Raw genomic sequence first — 18,690 nt, forward strand, 5'->3', positions numbered from 1 at the left:
AATTAAAGAGATATTGACTGAATATTAGTCAAACACACTCGGTGAGATTTTAGTTTTTACTCTGCTGATACAGATAAAAAAAGTTTCACCAGTTCAAAGGTTTCCTTTTTGTTACATTTCTGAATTTGTCCCACAACTTTTAAAGCTATGAGTTAATTTCTTGTTGTATCTGTTTCTCAAAGTACCCTTGGATCGTGTAAACACATCACTTTTTATTCTGCCTCTTTTTTTATTTTATTTCTTTTTCTGTGGGTTTTGTCTTTGAGAAGCACTTACAGACTTTTGTCTGTGAAAAGCACAATAAAAAAAACACAAAATGTGTATCCATGTAACCACTTGACTTTGATTCATCAGTTAAATTAAAAAAAAAAATCTTGTTTTATTTTTCTCTACTTTTGAATGCTTGAATTAGTTTTTTTATTCGTCTCAACTCCTTAAGTTTTTTATCATTACATTTGATTTATTAATTTTTAAACTAGGATTTTGTTTTTATTTGATTTCCTTATTTTTCATTTTTTTAAATGATTTTCTTTATTTTTATATCTTTTTTTTCTTAATCTTTAAATTAAATATTCAGTTTTTAATTTTTTGATGTTCACATTCTAATTTCTTTATTTTTCATTTTGTACACAACGTTTTTTATTTATTTCTTATTTCGAACATTTGACTTTAAATTTTGCAATTCTTTTTAAAAAATGATCCGTTTTATTAATTAATTTAAAAAATATCATTAAAAACAGCTTAATTCAAATTTAATTAGTGCTTAAAAATAAACGTAGACCTGAACCTGAACCTCGTAATGAGATCACAGGAACAAACTAAAGCAAAGAAATCTGCAGCCTGTGTTTGATCTGAAGCACATCACTATGTTTGTGAAACACTGGATGCTATGTCATTATACGCTGACCTTTTATATTTGTCTACAACGAGACTTTGTATGTGTGTGTGTGTGTGAGTGTGTGTATCTCACCACAGCCCAGCTGTTTCCTCCAGCCTCCCAGGTTGACTGAGGTCTCCTGACAGGCTGTAGCGTACGCTTCGTAGCTAGCACAGAGCAGCTCTTTACTGCCCTGCTCCGCACACAGGTCGAACACACAGTCACTGAAAACACAAACGCACCGCATGTTAGAGTCACACGTAAAAACAGTACCAAACACACACACACACACACACACACACACACACACACACACACACACACACACACACACACACACACACACACACACACACACACACACACACACACACTCATGAAGAGGACTCACTCGTGGTAGGTTTGTGGGGGGAGGTTCTTGTGGCAGCGTGAGAACAGACCATCAGGGTCGGACATAGCTCCACACTGAGTCTTGCTGTTGAAGGCCTCGAGCTGAGCTGAGGTACAGTCTGACGTCACAAATCCAGAATCAGGATCTGTCTCGACGTCCCGCCTGCAGAACGAGAACGAGTTACTCTAAGGTTCCAATGCAGGAACGTGTCAGTGTTTGACTCTGAACTCTTCAAAGTAGACCTTTCTCTACACGGATATAAGGTGTGCTCCTACCTGTGGACGTGGACTGTCTGAGGACGGTCGAAGCTCTTCACTACGTCACCCTGTCGGTCGGAGACCCTCCAGCTGTCTCCGAATGTGTTGAGGTTTCTGACCACCACGCCGTCCGGCTTCATGTACTCGTTCCTGGTGAGCCCGTCATAGTTTCCACACAGACCTCTGATCAGGTTTGTGTAGGTGCTTGGCAGGATGATCTCTAAAAGAAGACAGGACAGATATGACTGATGATCCAGAGGAAGAGGAGCTGAGACAGTGAGGAAGCATTCTTCAAACTCAAACAATATCATCTGGAGATGATTCAACTTTTTCGTAGACTCTGTAAAGACAGTTTTTGTTTCTCACCTCCTCGGCTGTTTCCGTCAAAGCGCACTGTGAGTCCAAAGTCTGTGGTGAGCTGCACCTGTCTGGAGTTCATGGTGATGGTCAGACCGTCCACCGGCGTGAGAGGAGCAGCAACACGCTCCCCGTTCACCTGAAAACCAGGTTTTAACTTTTACAACCAGAACGAGCAGAAAATAACCGCTGCTTGTTTGAGACTTTGAGACAAGGATCCACTCACCAGGATAGCCTTCTTCTGCAAGAACCGAACATCCACGCCGTACACAGTGATGTACATCTGGTCCAGGAAGGACACCTTCCTGTTGCCACCGCGCCGGATGTTCTTCCCTCTCACCTGGAAGTGATCCACGTTCATGTTCTCCAGGTTGTGGCCCTGAGCCAGCACATAGGTGTAGGGACCCTGGAAGTGATGGGTGAAGCCGTCGAAGGTTCTGTAGTGAGGATCCCCGGCGACGGTGCACCGACTGAACTCTGCGTGCAAAGATAAAATGGTTTTACAGACGGCTTCAAAGTGTCTGATCCATGTGAACAGATAGCAAGCTGGACTCACTGGTGGGTCGGCACATCAGCTCTCCCTGGTCCAGGGAGCACAGGGTGTTGGGGTTACAGGTGTGATCTTTGCAGGTGATTTTACCGCCCTTTTCACATGTACACCTGTCTGCACATTTATCTGTCAGCCATGAGTCTCCCACCTGCACACACACAGCAGAGTAGATGAAGTGATGTGTCCCTGCATCTATTTTAAATAACTCATTAAATTCATCCCTGTTTTCCTCTCAGTAATGAAACTCTAATTGCAAACAGTCCACAGACACTAGAAGAAAAATATAGAAACTTTTCCCTCCCAAAAACTGCAGTTCCTCGAGTGTCCTCTAGAGGCTGACCTCAAAAGTGAATCAGTCCCCATAGAGCCTCATATTAAAATGTTACAGCAGGAATAAACATGTTTACAGCCTGGTACATAAACCAGATTTCACGTTTTATTTCACTCGACTGTTGTGACAGCTTGCAAAGATTTTAAGAAACATCATTAGCATTAGCACGAAGCTAATTTCACTCACGTCGTGGTATTCTCCGTCATCGCCCAAACATCCGCACTTGTCCAGAGGGACGCAGTTGTTGTCGCTGAGGACGTGCCCGGCGTCACACTGACAGCCCTCCACACAGGTGGTGGGGGGGAGGTGGCAGAAGATGGGGAAGAGGTCGGAGCAGGTGGGGGGGCAGGGGGCAGTACAGTCTGAGTAGTGGCTGTTGGAGGGGCAGGGCATAGCTGCGGGGGGGGTTACATATATGGAGTTTAGGGCATGGTTATTGAATCGTTACATCATCATCCATACTGAGTTTGTTTGGAAACTTACGACAGAAGGTGCTGTTCCTCCAGCTGATCGTCACGCCGGCGCTCTGACATGCCTGAGCGTACGCCTCCACGTTGTCGCAGAGAGTCGCCTGCATGCCGTCGTACTCGCACATGTCGTAGACGCAGTTACCCAGGAAGGCCTCCGGGGGCATCAGAGAGTGGCAGGGCTTGAAGGTGTCTGAGAGGATGACTGAGCTGCACTGAGCCTCAAACTGCTCTTCTTCCTCTGCGGTGCAGTCGGGGTGGACGTCGGGGCGTTCGTCAGGCGTACAGCTGCAAGAAGGAGGAGTCAGATTCATGATTGAATTTACAGGACAAACACAGGTATGGTCTTGGATTAAAGACACATTAGGCAATTTTAAAATGGATGCTCTCTGTTTATAGCATCATCAGAAAAATGCTCCTTCAGAAACTCACCCAGGATCACTGTCTCCATCGGCCTTCCAGCTGTTCCCCAGTTCAATCGCATCTTTGGCTGGTGTCTTGTCGGGCTTCAGGTTGTCATCAGTAGCGTTCTGGTTGTAGTTTCCACACATGCCGCACAGCTGCAGAGGAAGGAGGAAGGCGGAAGGCGGAAGGCGGAGTTTTAGACTCTGACATTTTTAAATCATCTAAATCAGAGAGTTCTTTTGGTTCTTACCTTGTTGAAGTAATCTCCGGGCACTGTGATCTCCAGGTGATGAACTCCATCAAACTTCACCTGCAGACCAAAGTCTGTGTCGAGCAGACTGAAGGAGCCGCTGGTGATCACTTTGGCTCCGGCCTTCTCGATGGTGACGGGGGTTCGTACCCGCCGTCCGTTGACCTGAGAAGAGTCAGAGAGAGCATCCCGTTATAACCAAACGTCCACATGTCTGCGTCCTAATTTTAATGCTTATCAAAATCAGCAGAGCAGTACCATCTTTGTCCACAGGGGGCGCCAAAATCGACACAAAACAAAAGTCTCTCATTGTAACTTTAAATCTAAAAGACAAAGTCCTTTACCAGAACTCTGCGGCTCTTCTGCAGCTCCACCACCTGGTCGCCCGGCAGGTAGATTTTGACAGAGCGTAAATACGAGGCCTCGGGCTGACCACGCTCCTCATTTTTGGCGACGATGGTGAAGTCAGTCACCTTGGAGATGTCGCACACCTGCAGGACAAAGACGAGAGGTTTGAGGACATGAGAGAGAAGTAAAGGCACAAAGATGACAGAGGTGTGAATGTGTCAACTCCTCTCCTACCTGAATCAGAGTGTAAGTGCAGGTGCCCATGAACGTGTGCATCACTCCATCAAAGGTGTAGTAGTGAGGATCTCCGGCCACGTGGCACACACCTTTACCTGAGGAGGGAGAAATGTACAAACAGATGTAAAGATGTGTTTGTGTGTAAAGATGAAGACTGAATCAGTGGCTGTGATGAGTGTACCTGTTGAGTGACAGTCCAGCACGCCTTCCTCCACCTTACACTCCTGAGCAGGGCTGCAGATCCATGGCTGACAGGTGACGTTGTTGTTGCTGTTACACTTACAGCGCTCTGAGCAGTCCAGCTCCGTGAACCACGAGTCTCCGACCTACACACACACACACACACACACACACACACACACACACACACACACACACACACACACAGAAACACTCAGTGCACGCTCAAACTGAGAGTCACTCCTGGACCTTTAACCTTCTCCACACTCACCGGTCGGTACTTTCCGTCCTCGTCCGTGCAGCCGCACTCGCTGGGGGGGACGCACTTGTCTCCACTGAGGACCAGACCAGGGTTACACACACACCCCTCAACGCACGGGTGGTTGCAAGAGCCTCCAGAGCCTTCAGGATTCTGACAGCTGGGCTGGGAGCAGGCAGGGCCGCAGGGGGTGTAGCTGCTGCCAGGAGGACACTTCAGCGCTGGAGGGGGAATTAGACAGCTTTTACACAACTTCAGACAAAAACCAGGAACACGTGTCCTCATTTTGAAACACACGTACACACTTGCACACACACACACACACACACACACACACACACACACACACACACACACACAGACTTACGGCAGAAGGTGTTGTTCCTCCAGGCAATGGGGACTCCTGCAGAGGCGCACAGGTCGGCGTAGCTCTCGATGGCCTGGCACAGAGCCACAGCCTGACCGCCCGTCGCACACATGTCGTACACGCAGTTCTCAAAGTACGGCATGGGGGGGACCACGGCGTGACACGGCTTGAAGATACCTGAGGTCAAAGGTCACAGACGAAGACATTTTACTGAATGCTCTCATCATGATAGGTCAGGATGTGCAGGTGTGTGTGTGTGTGTGTGTGTCGTACCGTTAGGATCAGTGATTATTCCACAGCTGGTGGGCTTCATGGCCTCCTCCTGCACGTCCTCATCACAGTCCTCCTGTCCTCCTCCGTTGGTGCAGCTGAACAAAAAAACGAGGATTTAATGATTAAAAATAAAAACACCATCATTAAACCACAAAGAACTTCAGTGCCCCCCATTTTTAAAAAACTACAACATAACTGATCGAGTCTAATTCCTGACGATGCAGCACAGTGATGAGCCTGTTGTTAGAGCTGAGGGACTTTCTGTTTGTGTTGCGTTTGGCGCCCCCTGTGGACAAACTGGTACCTGATACATCTTTCCTGTTTGAGTGACGTGGGGGTATTTTTTCCAACTAAAATCTGACCCCGATGTCTTTAACAGTGAGATGCATCCTTCACTGTTAATATTTGCTTCAGAGGAAGTGAAAAAGTGGCTTTCTCTGGCATGCTGTAATCGTCTGGTCTGACCCCCCCCCCCCCCCCCCCCCCCCCCCGGCAGTGGTTACAGGCATTAGAAATGACGATAAAGACTTTATCCCTCTTGTTGATGGTTTTGTTTGCTTTAGTAGATCATAGAGAGGCAGCAGCACCCAGTCAGAACCTCCTCACAGGAGCATTAAAGTCTCATTTTTAGAGCTCCTTAAGGATGTCTTTTTATAACTCTGCATATTTGAGTAAATTTGTCTGCACATTGTCTAGATATTTATATAAAGCTGAACCAACACAGCACTCAAACTACAGACCATCAGAGTGAATATGTTGAGTTATAGTTCTGTATTTATGTATTTGAGGTTCTGACTCACTCAGGACGGGGGTCAGGAATCTGCCAGCTGTCTCCCAGTTCATTGGTGTTTGTAGCAGCTGTGTTGTCTGGTTTCAGGTTGTCGTCTTTTGAGTCTTGGTTGAAATTTCCTGCAGAAGAAACAAAGTTAAATTTTTCTGGAACGTTTTTGTTGACCTGTTTTTTGGGTCCAGGACTAAGGTATATCTCCAAGCCTCCTCACACGGGACACACACCAAAACCATGAGTCCAACTGACACCCCAGGACTTATTCTAAGTTATTGGGCTTTTTTGCCTTTATTGAAAGGACAGTTGAGGAGAGACAGGAAATGTGGGTCACTTAGACCGCTAGGCCACCGGTGCCCCAGGATTTATTATTTTAAACGTTACTCTGAGGAGAACCAGTCTTCTTACCACACATGCCGCAGAGCAGGCCGTTGTAGGTGTTTGGAACGCTGACGTCAGCGTGGTGGTTTCCATCAAAACGAACCCTCAAACCAAAGGTGGTCTCCAGGACGATAAACTTCCCGCTCAGGTAGATGTGAACTCCAGGGATGGAGGTGACGGGCGGGACGACTACAGTCCCATTGACCTGAACGCCAGAGAGAGAAAGAGAAAGATGATACGAGACTTCGTTAAAGCTGTTTGTTTGAGATATTATGTATCAGCTATTGTCTGGATTGGGTGACGTACCTGCACCGTGCGTCCCTTCCCGAGGATGACATTCACACCGTTCACGTAGATCATCACCGCTCTGACGTAAGAAACCTTCTTGTTGCTTCCTCGGTGCTCGTTCTGGGTGTCCACGGTGAAGTACGGCAGGTCGGACGACTCATTGCAGGGCTTGGTGAGGGTGTAGGAGCAGGCGCCCATGTAGTTGTGTCTGCGTTTGTCAAAGGTGGTGTAGTGGGGGTCACCGGATACTACGCAGATACCGGATCCTGAACGAGAGAGGGGAGAAGTCAGCCGTAGAAGTTTTTTGTGGGTTTCATTTTTGTATTTTTGGGACTGAGAGGTAGAAAAGGTTTTGGAATTACTTAAAGAAGATTGCTTCAACCCGTATCAAAGTCCCTTTAAGTGCATGTGTGAGTGTTTGAGTGTGTTTGAGTGTGTGTGAACGTACCAACAGGATGACATTCATATTCTCCGTCCTGCAGCTTACAGGTCTCAGTGACGGGTGTGCAGCTGGTGTTCTGACACTGAATCAAACCTCCACCGTGACACTGACACTTCTGCTCACAGCCCTCCAGGTACCAGTCATCTCCCACCTGACACACACACACACACACACACACACACACACACACACACACAGACACACACACACACACACACACACACACACACACACACACACACACACACACACACACACAAACATAAACACACGCAAATAGCGTCACATACACACAGTACAGTCACAAAACTTCCTGGCTTGTCTTTAGAGGAGGAATCTTTAGATGTAACACGTCGTTTCACTCACAGGGTGATAGGATCCGTTGTCGTCCACACAGCCGCAGTCTTTCAGAGACACACACTTGTCGTTGCTGAGAATGAAGCCGGGGTTACACTGGCACCCCTCCACACACACGTCCTCACAGCCGGGGGGGCCACCTGTGCCCAGACACGTCTCCGGACACGAGCTCACGCACAAAGAGTACGAGCTGTTGGGAGGACATGCCAGAGCTGCAGGGAGGGACAGGAGAGGAGAGAAAGAGAGGATTCAAGCGAGGAGTAAAAGATGAACATCAGGCTGCAGGACGGAGGATGGTCTGAGCTTCTTTTGGTACGCTGACTACGAAGTTTAATGAATGTGAGATGAAATTCAAGAAATACAAATCAAAACTTCTGCTTTAAATGCAAACATTTGATTGGAAAACCAACAAGTTTTTGTGTTTCCAAAAATTTTTTTACAGAGTCAAAAGTTTGGATTGAAAACCAAAAAGTTTCCCCTATGAATAAAAAATGTTGCCACTGTTGGCGACGATGGTGCAAAGGTCACTAAAGGTCACTAGATTTGAAGAAGACTCGACTCATCAACAAGCAAAACTTTAAGTGCAACCAAATTTTCAACAGGCAAACAAAATATTTTCAAAATGAAACAAAGTATTTGATTTTGGGAAAATTGGCTTTAAATTAAGAATAAAATCTTTTGATCTTGGAGCAAAAGATTGATAGATTTTTTAAACGTTTCTGATTTGTCCATTTAAAAAATGTCAACATTAAAATAAAATGTTCTAAATGAAAAAACTGTTACATGATTTGCAATTTTCAGTTAATTGTATACCTAATAAAACATCATTTTTTTTAATGCTCTTTTTAAGGTTTTGCTTTTAGATTTCTTGTTTGTTTGCATGAAAAAAGACAGAAATAGCATCAGGAACTGAAAGGCCAAACAGAATAAACTAAACTTCATTTAAGGGATATCTAAAATTAAAATCCAAAATGAGAAAAAATAAATTCTGTCTTTCAAATGAAACATCTGCAAGTTTTTTAAATTCATTTTTGGGTTATTAAGAGATTTATGTATTTCTAGTTGTAAATGTAGTTTAATTTGAAATTTTGAGATAAAAAATTAACCCTAATGATATGAAAAATAAAGATTTTGACTTGAAAATAAAAAACATATATTTTGGATTATTTTGATTTAAAAATTGAAAAGGTTTTGATTTAAAAATAAAAATATAATTATTTGGAAAAGTATTTTCTAAATAAATCAATTTTTTTATTTTCAAATACATGTCCTCAATGAGCAAACTGAAAATATTTTGGTGCATGGTCGCGGCCGGGAGTCAAACTGGCGACCTCTGGGACGAGGACTATGGGCTCTGTATGTGGGGAGCTTAGACCACTAGGCCACCTGCGGCCCACTTTGTAGATTTTAAACAAACATCTAAATTCTGGTTGATAAAATCTCTCCTGATAACTTACGACAGAAGTCTGGAGTCCTCCATGGGTACACTTTGGCTCCGGCGCTCTGACAGGCGTCGGTGTAAGCCTGCAGAGAGTCACACAGAACGTTCTGCGCTCCGTTATACCGACACATGTCGTACACGCAGTTCTTAAAGAACGGGGAGGGATCCACCTTGTCGATACACTCCCTAAAAACAGAGGAGAGCAACGAGTCAGGAGGACGGTACATGACACAAGAGAGACCAAATAAATCACAGGTGTGCTAAAAACTACAAATCCCAAGAAGTCAGGAAGTTAACGTTTCAATAAAGAGAAGAAGCACGTCTGTGATTTCATTGCAGGGCTGATGGAGAAAGACAAAAAGCTTGATCTCTGCAGGGAACCCTAATCAGACTTTTCTGTACCTGCAGTCAATACTCAGGTGTGCGTGAATGTGTGTGTATGTGTGCATGAGTGTGTCTGTGTGTGTGTGTGGGAGTGGTGCAGAGTCCATGCAGTCCGATAAAGATAACACAATCTGTGCATTGGGACAATTTATGGACACGTGCGCAGACTGCTCTTTCAGAAAACACCAACCGTCTAGTAGTAGCGTATAGGAACGTAATTGAACCAATAAACAGATATCTTAAAGCAGCCACACCCTCTGACCGGCCTTTACACACAGTGAGTAATCTGACGCATGCACGCCTACGCACTCCAATAAATAAGAGCTGACTCTGCGCGTAGCAGGGAGGAGTCTGCGTTCAGAGATTCAAGGAGATATGCTGAAGGTTAGACTCATAAAATCAGAGTACAATAATGTAAATGTTATTGGAACGTGTGTGAGGAGATGTGTTGATGAACTTAAGAATAAATCACCTAATGAGACGATGAGATAAAGTGATGTGCTCTTAAAGGGGCCCGCTTGTTTTCGTGGCTACATTGGTTGTTCACACGGATAAACAAGTAAATAAGACCTGAGTGGGGTCGCTGTTGTCTGTGTAAGGTTTTGTGCACTCTCACCTGAAGGGTCCAGCTTCATCCTCGATCTTGCCACATTTGTCTGGTTTCACCACCTCAGCCTCCAGAGTGGGGTCACACTCTGGGTCTGGTTTGGTACCTGGCGTACACCTGGTTAACGCAAACACAACATCAGGGTCAGTTTGCAGTTCTTCAGTCGACAGAATATGAATTTAATCTGCTAAACTGTTTGTTTTGTGCACAAAACGTCACTGTGCACTCAGAACAGAGACCCGGCGGTGTGCTCTGCTTCACGTCACTCCCACCTTGTTTCTAACTGAACACGTGCAGATTAAAGGGTCACACGCAGCCCGCTCACATGCTCTAAATTCTAAGAAAGCCTGAAGGACTTCCATAATTCTCAGATTACAGCACAGAGATGAAGCACGTGAACTCACGAGTCATCCTCATCCTCCTCCGTCTGCCAGCTGTTCCCAAAGTCGTTCACGTTCCCGGCCTGGTTGCCATCTGGTTTGGTGAAGTCATTGTTCGCGTTCCCGTCATAGTCGCCACAGAGGCCGCACATCTGGTCATAGTAGGAGCTGCACGGAGGAAGATGAGGAGGGATTAAGAGATGAAGAGGAGCGTCTTAAGAAGTCTTAAAGGATCAAACAGTTTGGAAGTCGACAAACAAAGAAACGAAGAGCAGGAATCTGTGCGTGAAACCTTTAGTCCCACCGTCATCAATCACACCACAGTATCCAGATCGCTCAGAGGATTTATGAATGATAGCAGATCTGTGTGACCTTTAACCCTCAGCTGATTTCTTAAGCTGTTTTCTGGGAAATGTTCCTCTTTTGTTGTGTCAGAGATTAAAGGGCTAGATTCAGATTTCATCCAGATTATCACATCCTGAAGAGTGTTTCTACATTTTTTGTCCTCTCACTTTGAAACGCTGAATCTGAGTGTGGTGCGAGAGCTGAGGGCCAAAATGGTGACAGGAGGCTCCAGACGGTCTTTGCATTTATTATTTTTGTGTTTTTTTCAAGCTTTCATACTTCTTCTTCTTCTTCCAAAAATGTAAATGTCTGCAACCAGCCAATGAGCCCATGGGATATCAGAAACAGTGTTCACATTTGTCCTTGTCTGATAAATGTCATGAGGTGTGTTTTCCACCAACCTGGGGACTGAGATCTGAGCGTAATGGTTGCCATCCCAGCGCACCACCAGGCCGAAGGTGGTCTGCAGGGTGACGTACTGACCAGCCAGACTCAGAGACATGAGGGGGGAGGGAGAGTGAGGGAGCGCCACCCTCCGTCCATTCACCTGCGAGGAGACGAAGACATGGAGATGTTAGACAGAGGCCCCATCGTGGTCAACACTCGTTTTAAAATCTGATGTATGACGGATTATCAGAAACATGGATAAACATTCCGCACACAAGGATTTAAAGCAGAGAAAACCTGATGGATCACACAGATGAGGAAGAGAGCGGACAGATTTCTGGGATTATGGCATTACAAAAGATAAAAGAAGGGAGGATAAGATTGAATAAAAAGGTGAAGAGAACAAGGGGCAGTTTAATTTCACTAAACCAGAAGATTAGGACTGATACAGAGAGAGACAGAGAGAGATACAGCTGAGTCACATGTGGTCCACACTCACCAGAGTCCTCCTGCTCTTCATCAGGGTCACAGTGACTCCATCCACAGTGACGTAGAGTTTCTTCAGGTACGACACGCCTGACATTCCCCGCTCCTCGTTCTTACCCTCCACAGAGAACCAAGGACCTGCACAAGAAACACACCAAAACGTGGGAACATTTTTAATCTGAGTTCACTTTGCTCTTTCCTTCTCATCAGGAAACAATGTCTTCTTTATGGACTTTATATGTTTCCTGAACACCACTTTGAGAAGATGTAACATCCAGAAAAAGATTTGTCACCATGAACTACAAATATGTCTTTACAGTCATCAACATGTTAACTTTATCATGAGTCCATGGTGCCACCTTCTGGTGTTAGGAAGCTTCTCAGGATCACATAAAGTACCCGAGTGAATGTTTGATGAATAATGAGAGATGAACCGTCTCGATGAGGGCTAATGTTGCTGTTAGCTGCTCCTACCTGTGTTGTTCTTGCAGGATCGGGCGAGTGTGTAGGTGCACGTTCCCATGAAGGTGAAGTATTTCTTGTCAAAGGTGTGGTAGTGAGGATCTCCGGACACAACGCAGTCCTCTGAGCCTGAGAGAGGAAAACGAGTATAAACAACACGAGAAGGTCTCACAAAAAAAAACACTCAGACAACAGCTCAAGTTTTTCTGCCTCTGATGTTCAGTTAATTCAATCGTTACAGTCACACATGTAAAGTTTTCTTACACCCACCTTAAGTGCAAGATTTAAAAATACTAGTTTCGGAATATTTAACCGGATGTAATGTATTTAATGAAATTTCAAAACTGGTTTGTGTGGCGCTGGCGTCTCTCCAAAATCCACTGACGGTGAGTATTAGGATCTGAATGTATATGTTTTTGATACTTTTTATTTAGTTGCATACAAACTTTGATATGCAAGATTTACAAACCAGATGTTTAATTCTCAACCAATTTTAGTATTTGCAAACAAAAATTTAAAAATCAAACATAACGTAACATAACATAATTTGTACACTAACTTCATTTTCTAAAAAACGTTTAAATGTGTAAAAAGATTTAAAAAAAAAAATTGCTTAAAGAACTTCCTTTTTTAATGGGATTTTTTGGGGGATTTTTTCCCTTTATTTGACAGGAAAGCTAGAGAGAGACTGGATGTGTGGTGAGCAGACAGCGGGCGAAAACATGCAGGAAATGGTAGAGGCAGGAAGTCAAGCCTACGATCCCTGCAACTGCGCCCCCACTGTATATGGGGGCGTGCTTAGACTGCTAGGCCAGTAACGCCCCAAAACCTTTGAATTTTAAACAATTTGCCTCCAAAGCAAAATGTTTGCATTGGTGTGCATAAACTTGCAAAGTGCAATCACCTTTTTTTATATTCTTCAACACTTTTTTAATTGTCTTTTTTTCTTCTTTTGCAATTCATACATTTTTTACTGCACAGTGGGCAGTTTTTCCCCCTGACCTCTTCTTTAGGACTACATGAGAATGACACAGCAGTTTCCTCCTCCAGGGGTGTTTACTCACCGATTGGATAACATCCCAGATCTCCACCCTGGTTTTTACACTCATGCATTGGGGGGCATGCAGAGGCCGTACAGTTCAAATTGGGAGAATTACACCTGCACTTCTCCTGACAGTTGTCCTTGTAAAACTCCTCTCCATCCTGAAACATACAAAAACACACACAACACACTTATTAGAACTATACATTTAAACAAAGGACACACTCCTCCTCAGCCTGACTTGAACACAAACCCACCTCATAGTACTGTCCGTTATAACTGCACCCACAGGAACTCTTCTTCACACACTTGCCGGCGCTCAGGATGTAGCCGGGGTCACACACACAACCCTCGGAGCAGGGACCGCTGCATGAGGGAGGTTTCCCAGAGCAGGTCTCCTGACAGGAGTCTGCACAGTGATCGTAGTGGCTGTTGGGGGGCATTTCAGAGCTGTGGGTGAAGAAAGGGGAGCAAGAGTCAGGGACAGGCTGGGAACAGACACGTCTCAGCATCACTCCCAGGTGTCTCACTATTTAGGCCTTCAGGTTTAGTTATCATACTTCAGAGAGTCAATCTACATATATTTTCTGGATCTACTGATACAGTCAAGACTCACGGCAGAAGGTTTCATTCCTCCAGGGTCCAATGTTGACGCCGCGGTCTTGGCATTCATTGACGTATGCTTCGATGGCTTCACACAGAATGGGCTGGGCTCCATCCAGCTCGCAAAGATCAAAGAGACAGTCCCTAAAGTAGTTCTGAGGATGAACACAATATTTAGTTTCTGTTCAAGCGGCAACCTCCTGTCTTAAAATATCAAGTGTTAGAAACTGAGGTTCCTCAAAAAAGTTCAAAAAACAGTTTAGGTCTGAGTAGCTCATTTACCTCACACTAGCTCGGACGAAGTTAGGTTGTGTTCAGCAGGAACAGATGGGTGACGTCACAGATACTACATTCATTTGTTATACAGTCTATGTTCCTATTCCCTCTCTTCCTTCATGAAGATGGGAAGCAGAGGGAGGCAGAGCATACGGCCTGATCTATAGGGGTGAGATCTAGCCTTGGCTCTGCCTTCCCTAACTGCTTTCTAATATCTCTTTATATACTTTTCGATCTGGTTGCTTTCTCTACTTTCCTCTCTTATCCCATTAAGGTGGGGAAGGAGGGGGAGGTTGAGCATGCAGCCTAACTTAATGGGAGTGAACTCCAATCAAAGGCTTTTCCAGCTTTCCTATTTTAAACATCCCACTGCTTACTTTTCTCTCTCCTCTCTCTTCCCTTTTGAAAATGGGGAAGCAGGGAGAGGCAGAGCATACAGCCTAAACTAGCAGAGTTGAGCTCTAGTCCAAACTAGGGTCCTGCTCTGGCTCTGTCCTCTATGTCTTCTTTTTAAAATAATGCTACAGACCCTCTTCTTTGCTTTCTCTTTCCTGGTGTGAATGGGGAAAGTAAGGGGAGGTAGAGAGTACAGCCTGGCCTAGCTGGGGTCCTCGCCTAAAGAGGCTTCCCTAACTTTCTGCTCTCATGAAAATGTGGAAGCAGGGGGAGGCAGAGCTTACAGTCCAACAGGTGAAGGTGATCTCCTGCCTAATCTGGCTCTGCCTTCCCTTCCCTCTTTTTTACATCCCTCTGACTTCTCTCTCTCCATTTTCCTCACTTCCCTCATCAATGACCAAAACCCCTAGGTCCCCCAAAAAACAAATATCCACCCAACAAGACGTCACAAAAAGTGTTACAGCAAAGGGTTGGGTATGTACATGACTGTGTGTGTAGTGACTCACGTTGGGGTTGACTTTGGGGTGGCACACAGCGAAGGGACCATTTTTGTCCAGCAACATGCCGCAGTATCCAGAGCTCTCATAAAGGTCCTGTTCTTCTTCATTACACCCAGGGATGGTGGTGTTGGGTTTCTTGTTACACCTGCAGACACAGACTGCCAGTTAGAGAAGCTCTGCCTGTGGTGGTCAGTTACTTTTTATATTGGATGTATGCTAACAGTAAGTGGCACTGGATCGGGCTCCTTCTAAGGCACAGGATATTTTCAAGGCATATCTAACTGGGAGGAACCTGGAGGCCCACTCTAAGCTCTCTGTTTCAGACCTGGCTTTGGAAAGCCTTGGCAAGAATGCTGCAACTGCAGTGTGATCATTAATAATGGAAGATTATGGATGGATGTTGTGTTGTGACTTGGGCAATCTGACCCTTTGGTGTTCAGATAATCAAGGTTTGACAGACTAAGGGAAGGTCTTTAAAGTTTTCATATGGGTATTGGTATAGATATTAATGTTTGCTCCTTACTCTGGATCAGTGTTCCAGCTGTGTCCGAACTCATTGGGGCTGCTGGTCAATGATCCATCTGGTTTACGGAAGTCGTCTTTGGTGTCTCCATCATAGTCTCCACACAGCCCACACAGTGAGTCCCGATAGCTGCAAAAAAATAACAAGAACATCAAGCCTGTGATTTTTGGAAGGAAGATCCTTGGCACTTTTAAGTCATGAACCATCAGAGTCCATTTTAGCATTTTTACTTCAGTCTGCACTCACTCTTTAATAATTTTGATGTCCATGAAGTGGTTTCCATCATAGCGAACAGTTAAACCAAAGTCTGTGGACACAGTGTAGTGCTTTCCGGATTTGTACACAGAGACACCAGGGGCTGGAGTTACAGGCAGGTTGACGTTGGTCCCATTTACCTGTAAGGGGAGGAATTTAAGTATTTTACACAGTCTTGTAGAAATGATAGCTACCATGCTCCTCCTCTCCTTTCTTACCTGGACAGTACCGCCTTTGAGGATGGAGATCTTCACATTGCGTACATACACATGTACTGCCTTCACGTAAGAGATAGTGGGCCTGTTGAAACGATTTTCATTGTCTGCATGGACCTCAAAGTACTGCAGATCTGTGGTGTTGCAGGGTGCAGACATCAAATAGGTGCAGTTCCCCATGAAGTTGTACTTTTTTTTGTCAAAGGTGGTGTAGTGGGGATCACCGGATGCAATACATGAAGATGTTCCTGAGGGAAATCCAAATGATATGTTACAGGCCAAAATGTGAAGTTGAAGGTAGCCCTAACTAAAATATTCACAGTGAAGTAGAGCTGATGGTGAGAGCTGATAACCTGAGACTGTATTAGCTTCAAGAAGGTAAGTTTGAGATGAAACATGGGGGACGCCAAGTCTTTTACCTTTAGGATAGCAGCCTGAAACTCCATTAATCTCGCGACACTCTTCAGTGACATCACAGGAGTTATCAACACATTCCAAAGTGTAATTCCCGGCACAGCGGCACAGCTTCGAGCAGCCATCACCAAATACGATCTCCCCGGGCTGAAACAAAATTCACACAGGATCAGAACTTGTGTCAAACTTGAATTGCTCAGGATAAATTAAAGGAGAATGCCTGTAGGAATTTTATGGAGGACACCTGACCTGATAATAGTTATTATTGTCATCCAGGCAGCCACATTTCTCCAGTGGCACACAGTGCCTTCCCTTGAAGACAAACCCTGGTTTACAGAAGCAGCCACTAATACAGGAGCCAGTACAGTTGGTGGACGGTTCCATACAGGTGGGAATACAAGCTGGACCGCAGTCTATATACTCTGCATTAGGTGGACATGGATCTGTAGGACAAATACAAGATTTTATATTGAAGGAAATTTCTTCAAAAAATGCTTAAACAAAGGAGAACTCCATAAGACCATGAAAATCTGAATTATTAAAAAGAAAGCTTTCCTAACTATATGTCGTACTTGGGGGTTCGGCTGTTGTTGGCCTTGGAGTTGTTGGTCTGGGAGTAGTTGGTCGAGGAGTAGTTGGTTTTGGAGTTGATGGCCCGGGAGTTGTTGGTTTTGGAGTTGTAGGTTTGGGAGTTGTTGGTTTTGGAGTTGTCGGTTTGGGAGTTGATGGCCCGGGAGTTGTTGGTTTTGGAGTTGTAGGTCCAGGAGTTGATGGTCCAGGAGTTGTTGGTTTAGGTGTTGATGGTCCAGGTGTTGTTGGTTTTGGAGTTGTTGGTTTTGGAGTTGTTGGTTTAGGCGTTGATGGTCCAGGAGTTGTTGGTTTTGGAGTTGTTGGTTTAGGCGTTGATGGTCCAGGAGTTGTTGGTTTTGGTGTAGTTGGCCCAGGAGTTGATGGTTTTGGTGTAGTTGGCCCAGGAGTTGTTGGTTTTGGCGTAGTTTGCCCAGGAGTTGTTGGTTTAGGCGTTGATGGTCCAGGTGTTGTTGGTTTTGGTGTAGTTGGCCCAGGAGTTGTTGGTTTAGGCGTTGTAGGTCCAGGTGTTGTTGGTTTTGGTGTAGTTGGCCCGGGAGTTGTTGGTTTTGGAGTTGTTGGCCCAGGAGTTGTTGGTTTTGGAGTTGATGGCCCAGGAGTTGTTGGTTTTGGAGTTGATGGCCCAGGAGTTGTTGGTTTTGGTGTAGTTGGCCTTGGAGTTGTTGGCCCTGGAGTAACCGGTGTGTCTGTAAATAAAAAATAGAGGTTGTATCATGAAACCATCTTTTATTTTCACAGTTCTCATACTTCTGATCGATGAGAAAGGAACCTGAATCTCTTTCTTGTCTAATCTTACCTTCACAGGTCGAGACACACACGGCATCAATAGCAATATCAGTCAGAAGAGTTTCTCCGAAGGTACCCACAATAGCAAACTAAAACATACCAAGGGAAGGGAAAGTTAGCATCTTTGTTATACACACCTGCTAAAATAATCATAGAAACACAGACTCTTAGTTTTTACCTTGACGGCAGCAGATCCCCGGTAGCTGACTTTTGCAGGCTTCCATTCTTCACCCTGGTTTCCCCTGATAGACCAGAGAGCAGATCCAAGGACTCCAGCTGGTACACACATAAACAAAATCAAGTTTAGTTCAATTTAAGTATTACACTGTCTGAATCCTTTTTTTGGTTGTCATGTTTTACCTGCGTTAACGGTGTGGACGCTGATCTCCATGTTGGTGCTGGTGCCAAACAGGTAGTAGTGGAAGGTGAGGTCCAGGCAGCCAGAGGTTGGGGTTGTCATAGGACTTATGATCCGAGACGTCTCACCAGGGATAGCCTCCCCAGAGTTCATCAACATGTACTCACCAACTACACACAGAAGAGTCAAAATAAATCTCATTGTTCATATGGCAGCCATTTTCCTTTGACGGTACACTCAGAGTGGAAACTGAACATGTGGTGATCACTATGCTCAAGGTTTACAAATTGTGTACGTTTAGAAAATCTCACTAATCACTAGCATGTCACCACTTCCTGTTTGATAGAAACCTAAAAGACAATGGAGGGCCATCCAAACATGTGGTCTAAGTAACTACAGCTTTGTGTCTTATTGTATCGTATCGTATTAAAAAAGAAGCAC

The 18,690-nt window shown here is 44.9% G+C and overlaps 1 protein-coding gene across 1 annotated transcript in view; it reads right to left on the minus strand.

Moving 5' to 3' along the window:
- Positions 1 to 18,690, minus strand: part of zanl (zonadhesin, like) — a 31,655-nt gene that overhangs the window by 3,592 nt on the left and 9,373 nt on the right. The window contains 41 exon segments of the mRNA XM_034677209.1: positions 971 to 1,101; positions 1,269 to 1,430; positions 1,544 to 1,745; positions 1,892 to 2,021; positions 2,109 to 2,359; positions 2,439 to 2,580; positions 2,950 to 3,158; positions 3,247 to 3,518; positions 3,663 to 3,790; positions 3,886 to 4,050; positions 4,230 to 4,376; positions 4,468 to 4,565; positions 4,652 to 4,796; positions 4,922 to 5,130; positions 5,277 to 5,453; positions 5,550 to 5,644; positions 6,350 to 6,458; positions 6,742 to 6,919; positions 7,021 to 7,268; positions 7,451 to 7,595; positions 7,811 to 8,013; positions 9,259 to 9,428; positions 10,243 to 10,350; positions 10,638 to 10,781; positions 11,360 to 11,505; positions 11,845 to 11,969; positions 12,306 to 12,422; positions 13,358 to 13,496; positions 13,593 to 13,774; positions 13,777 to 13,785; positions 13,952 to 14,093; positions 15,117 to 15,255; positions 15,634 to 15,762; positions 15,880 to 16,028; positions 16,107 to 16,351; positions 16,523 to 16,664; positions 16,767 to 16,960; positions 17,090 to 17,791; positions 17,902 to 17,980; positions 18,070 to 18,167; positions 18,252 to 18,419. Of these exon segments, the coding sequence (XP_034533100.1) occupies positions 971 to 1,101; positions 1,269 to 1,430; positions 1,544 to 1,745; positions 1,892 to 2,021; positions 2,109 to 2,359; positions 2,439 to 2,580; positions 2,950 to 3,158; positions 3,247 to 3,518; positions 3,663 to 3,790; positions 3,886 to 4,050; positions 4,230 to 4,376; positions 4,468 to 4,565; positions 4,652 to 4,796; positions 4,922 to 5,130; positions 5,277 to 5,453; positions 5,550 to 5,644; positions 6,350 to 6,458; positions 6,742 to 6,919; positions 7,021 to 7,268; positions 7,451 to 7,595; positions 7,811 to 8,013; positions 9,259 to 9,428; positions 10,243 to 10,350; positions 10,638 to 10,781; positions 11,360 to 11,505; positions 11,845 to 11,969; positions 12,306 to 12,422; positions 13,358 to 13,496; positions 13,593 to 13,774; positions 13,777 to 13,785; positions 13,952 to 14,093; positions 15,117 to 15,255; positions 15,634 to 15,762; positions 15,880 to 16,028; positions 16,107 to 16,351; positions 16,523 to 16,664; positions 16,767 to 16,960; positions 17,090 to 17,791; positions 17,902 to 17,980; positions 18,070 to 18,167; positions 18,252 to 18,419 (6,873 nt within the window).

The sequence above is a fragment of the Notolabrus celidotus genome, chromosome 23 (assembly GCF_009762535.1).
Source record: "Notolabrus celidotus isolate fNotCel1 chromosome 23, fNotCel1.pri, whole genome shotgun sequence".
Lineage (NCBI taxonomy): Eukaryota > Metazoa > Chordata > Actinopteri > Labriformes > Labridae > Notolabrus > Notolabrus celidotus.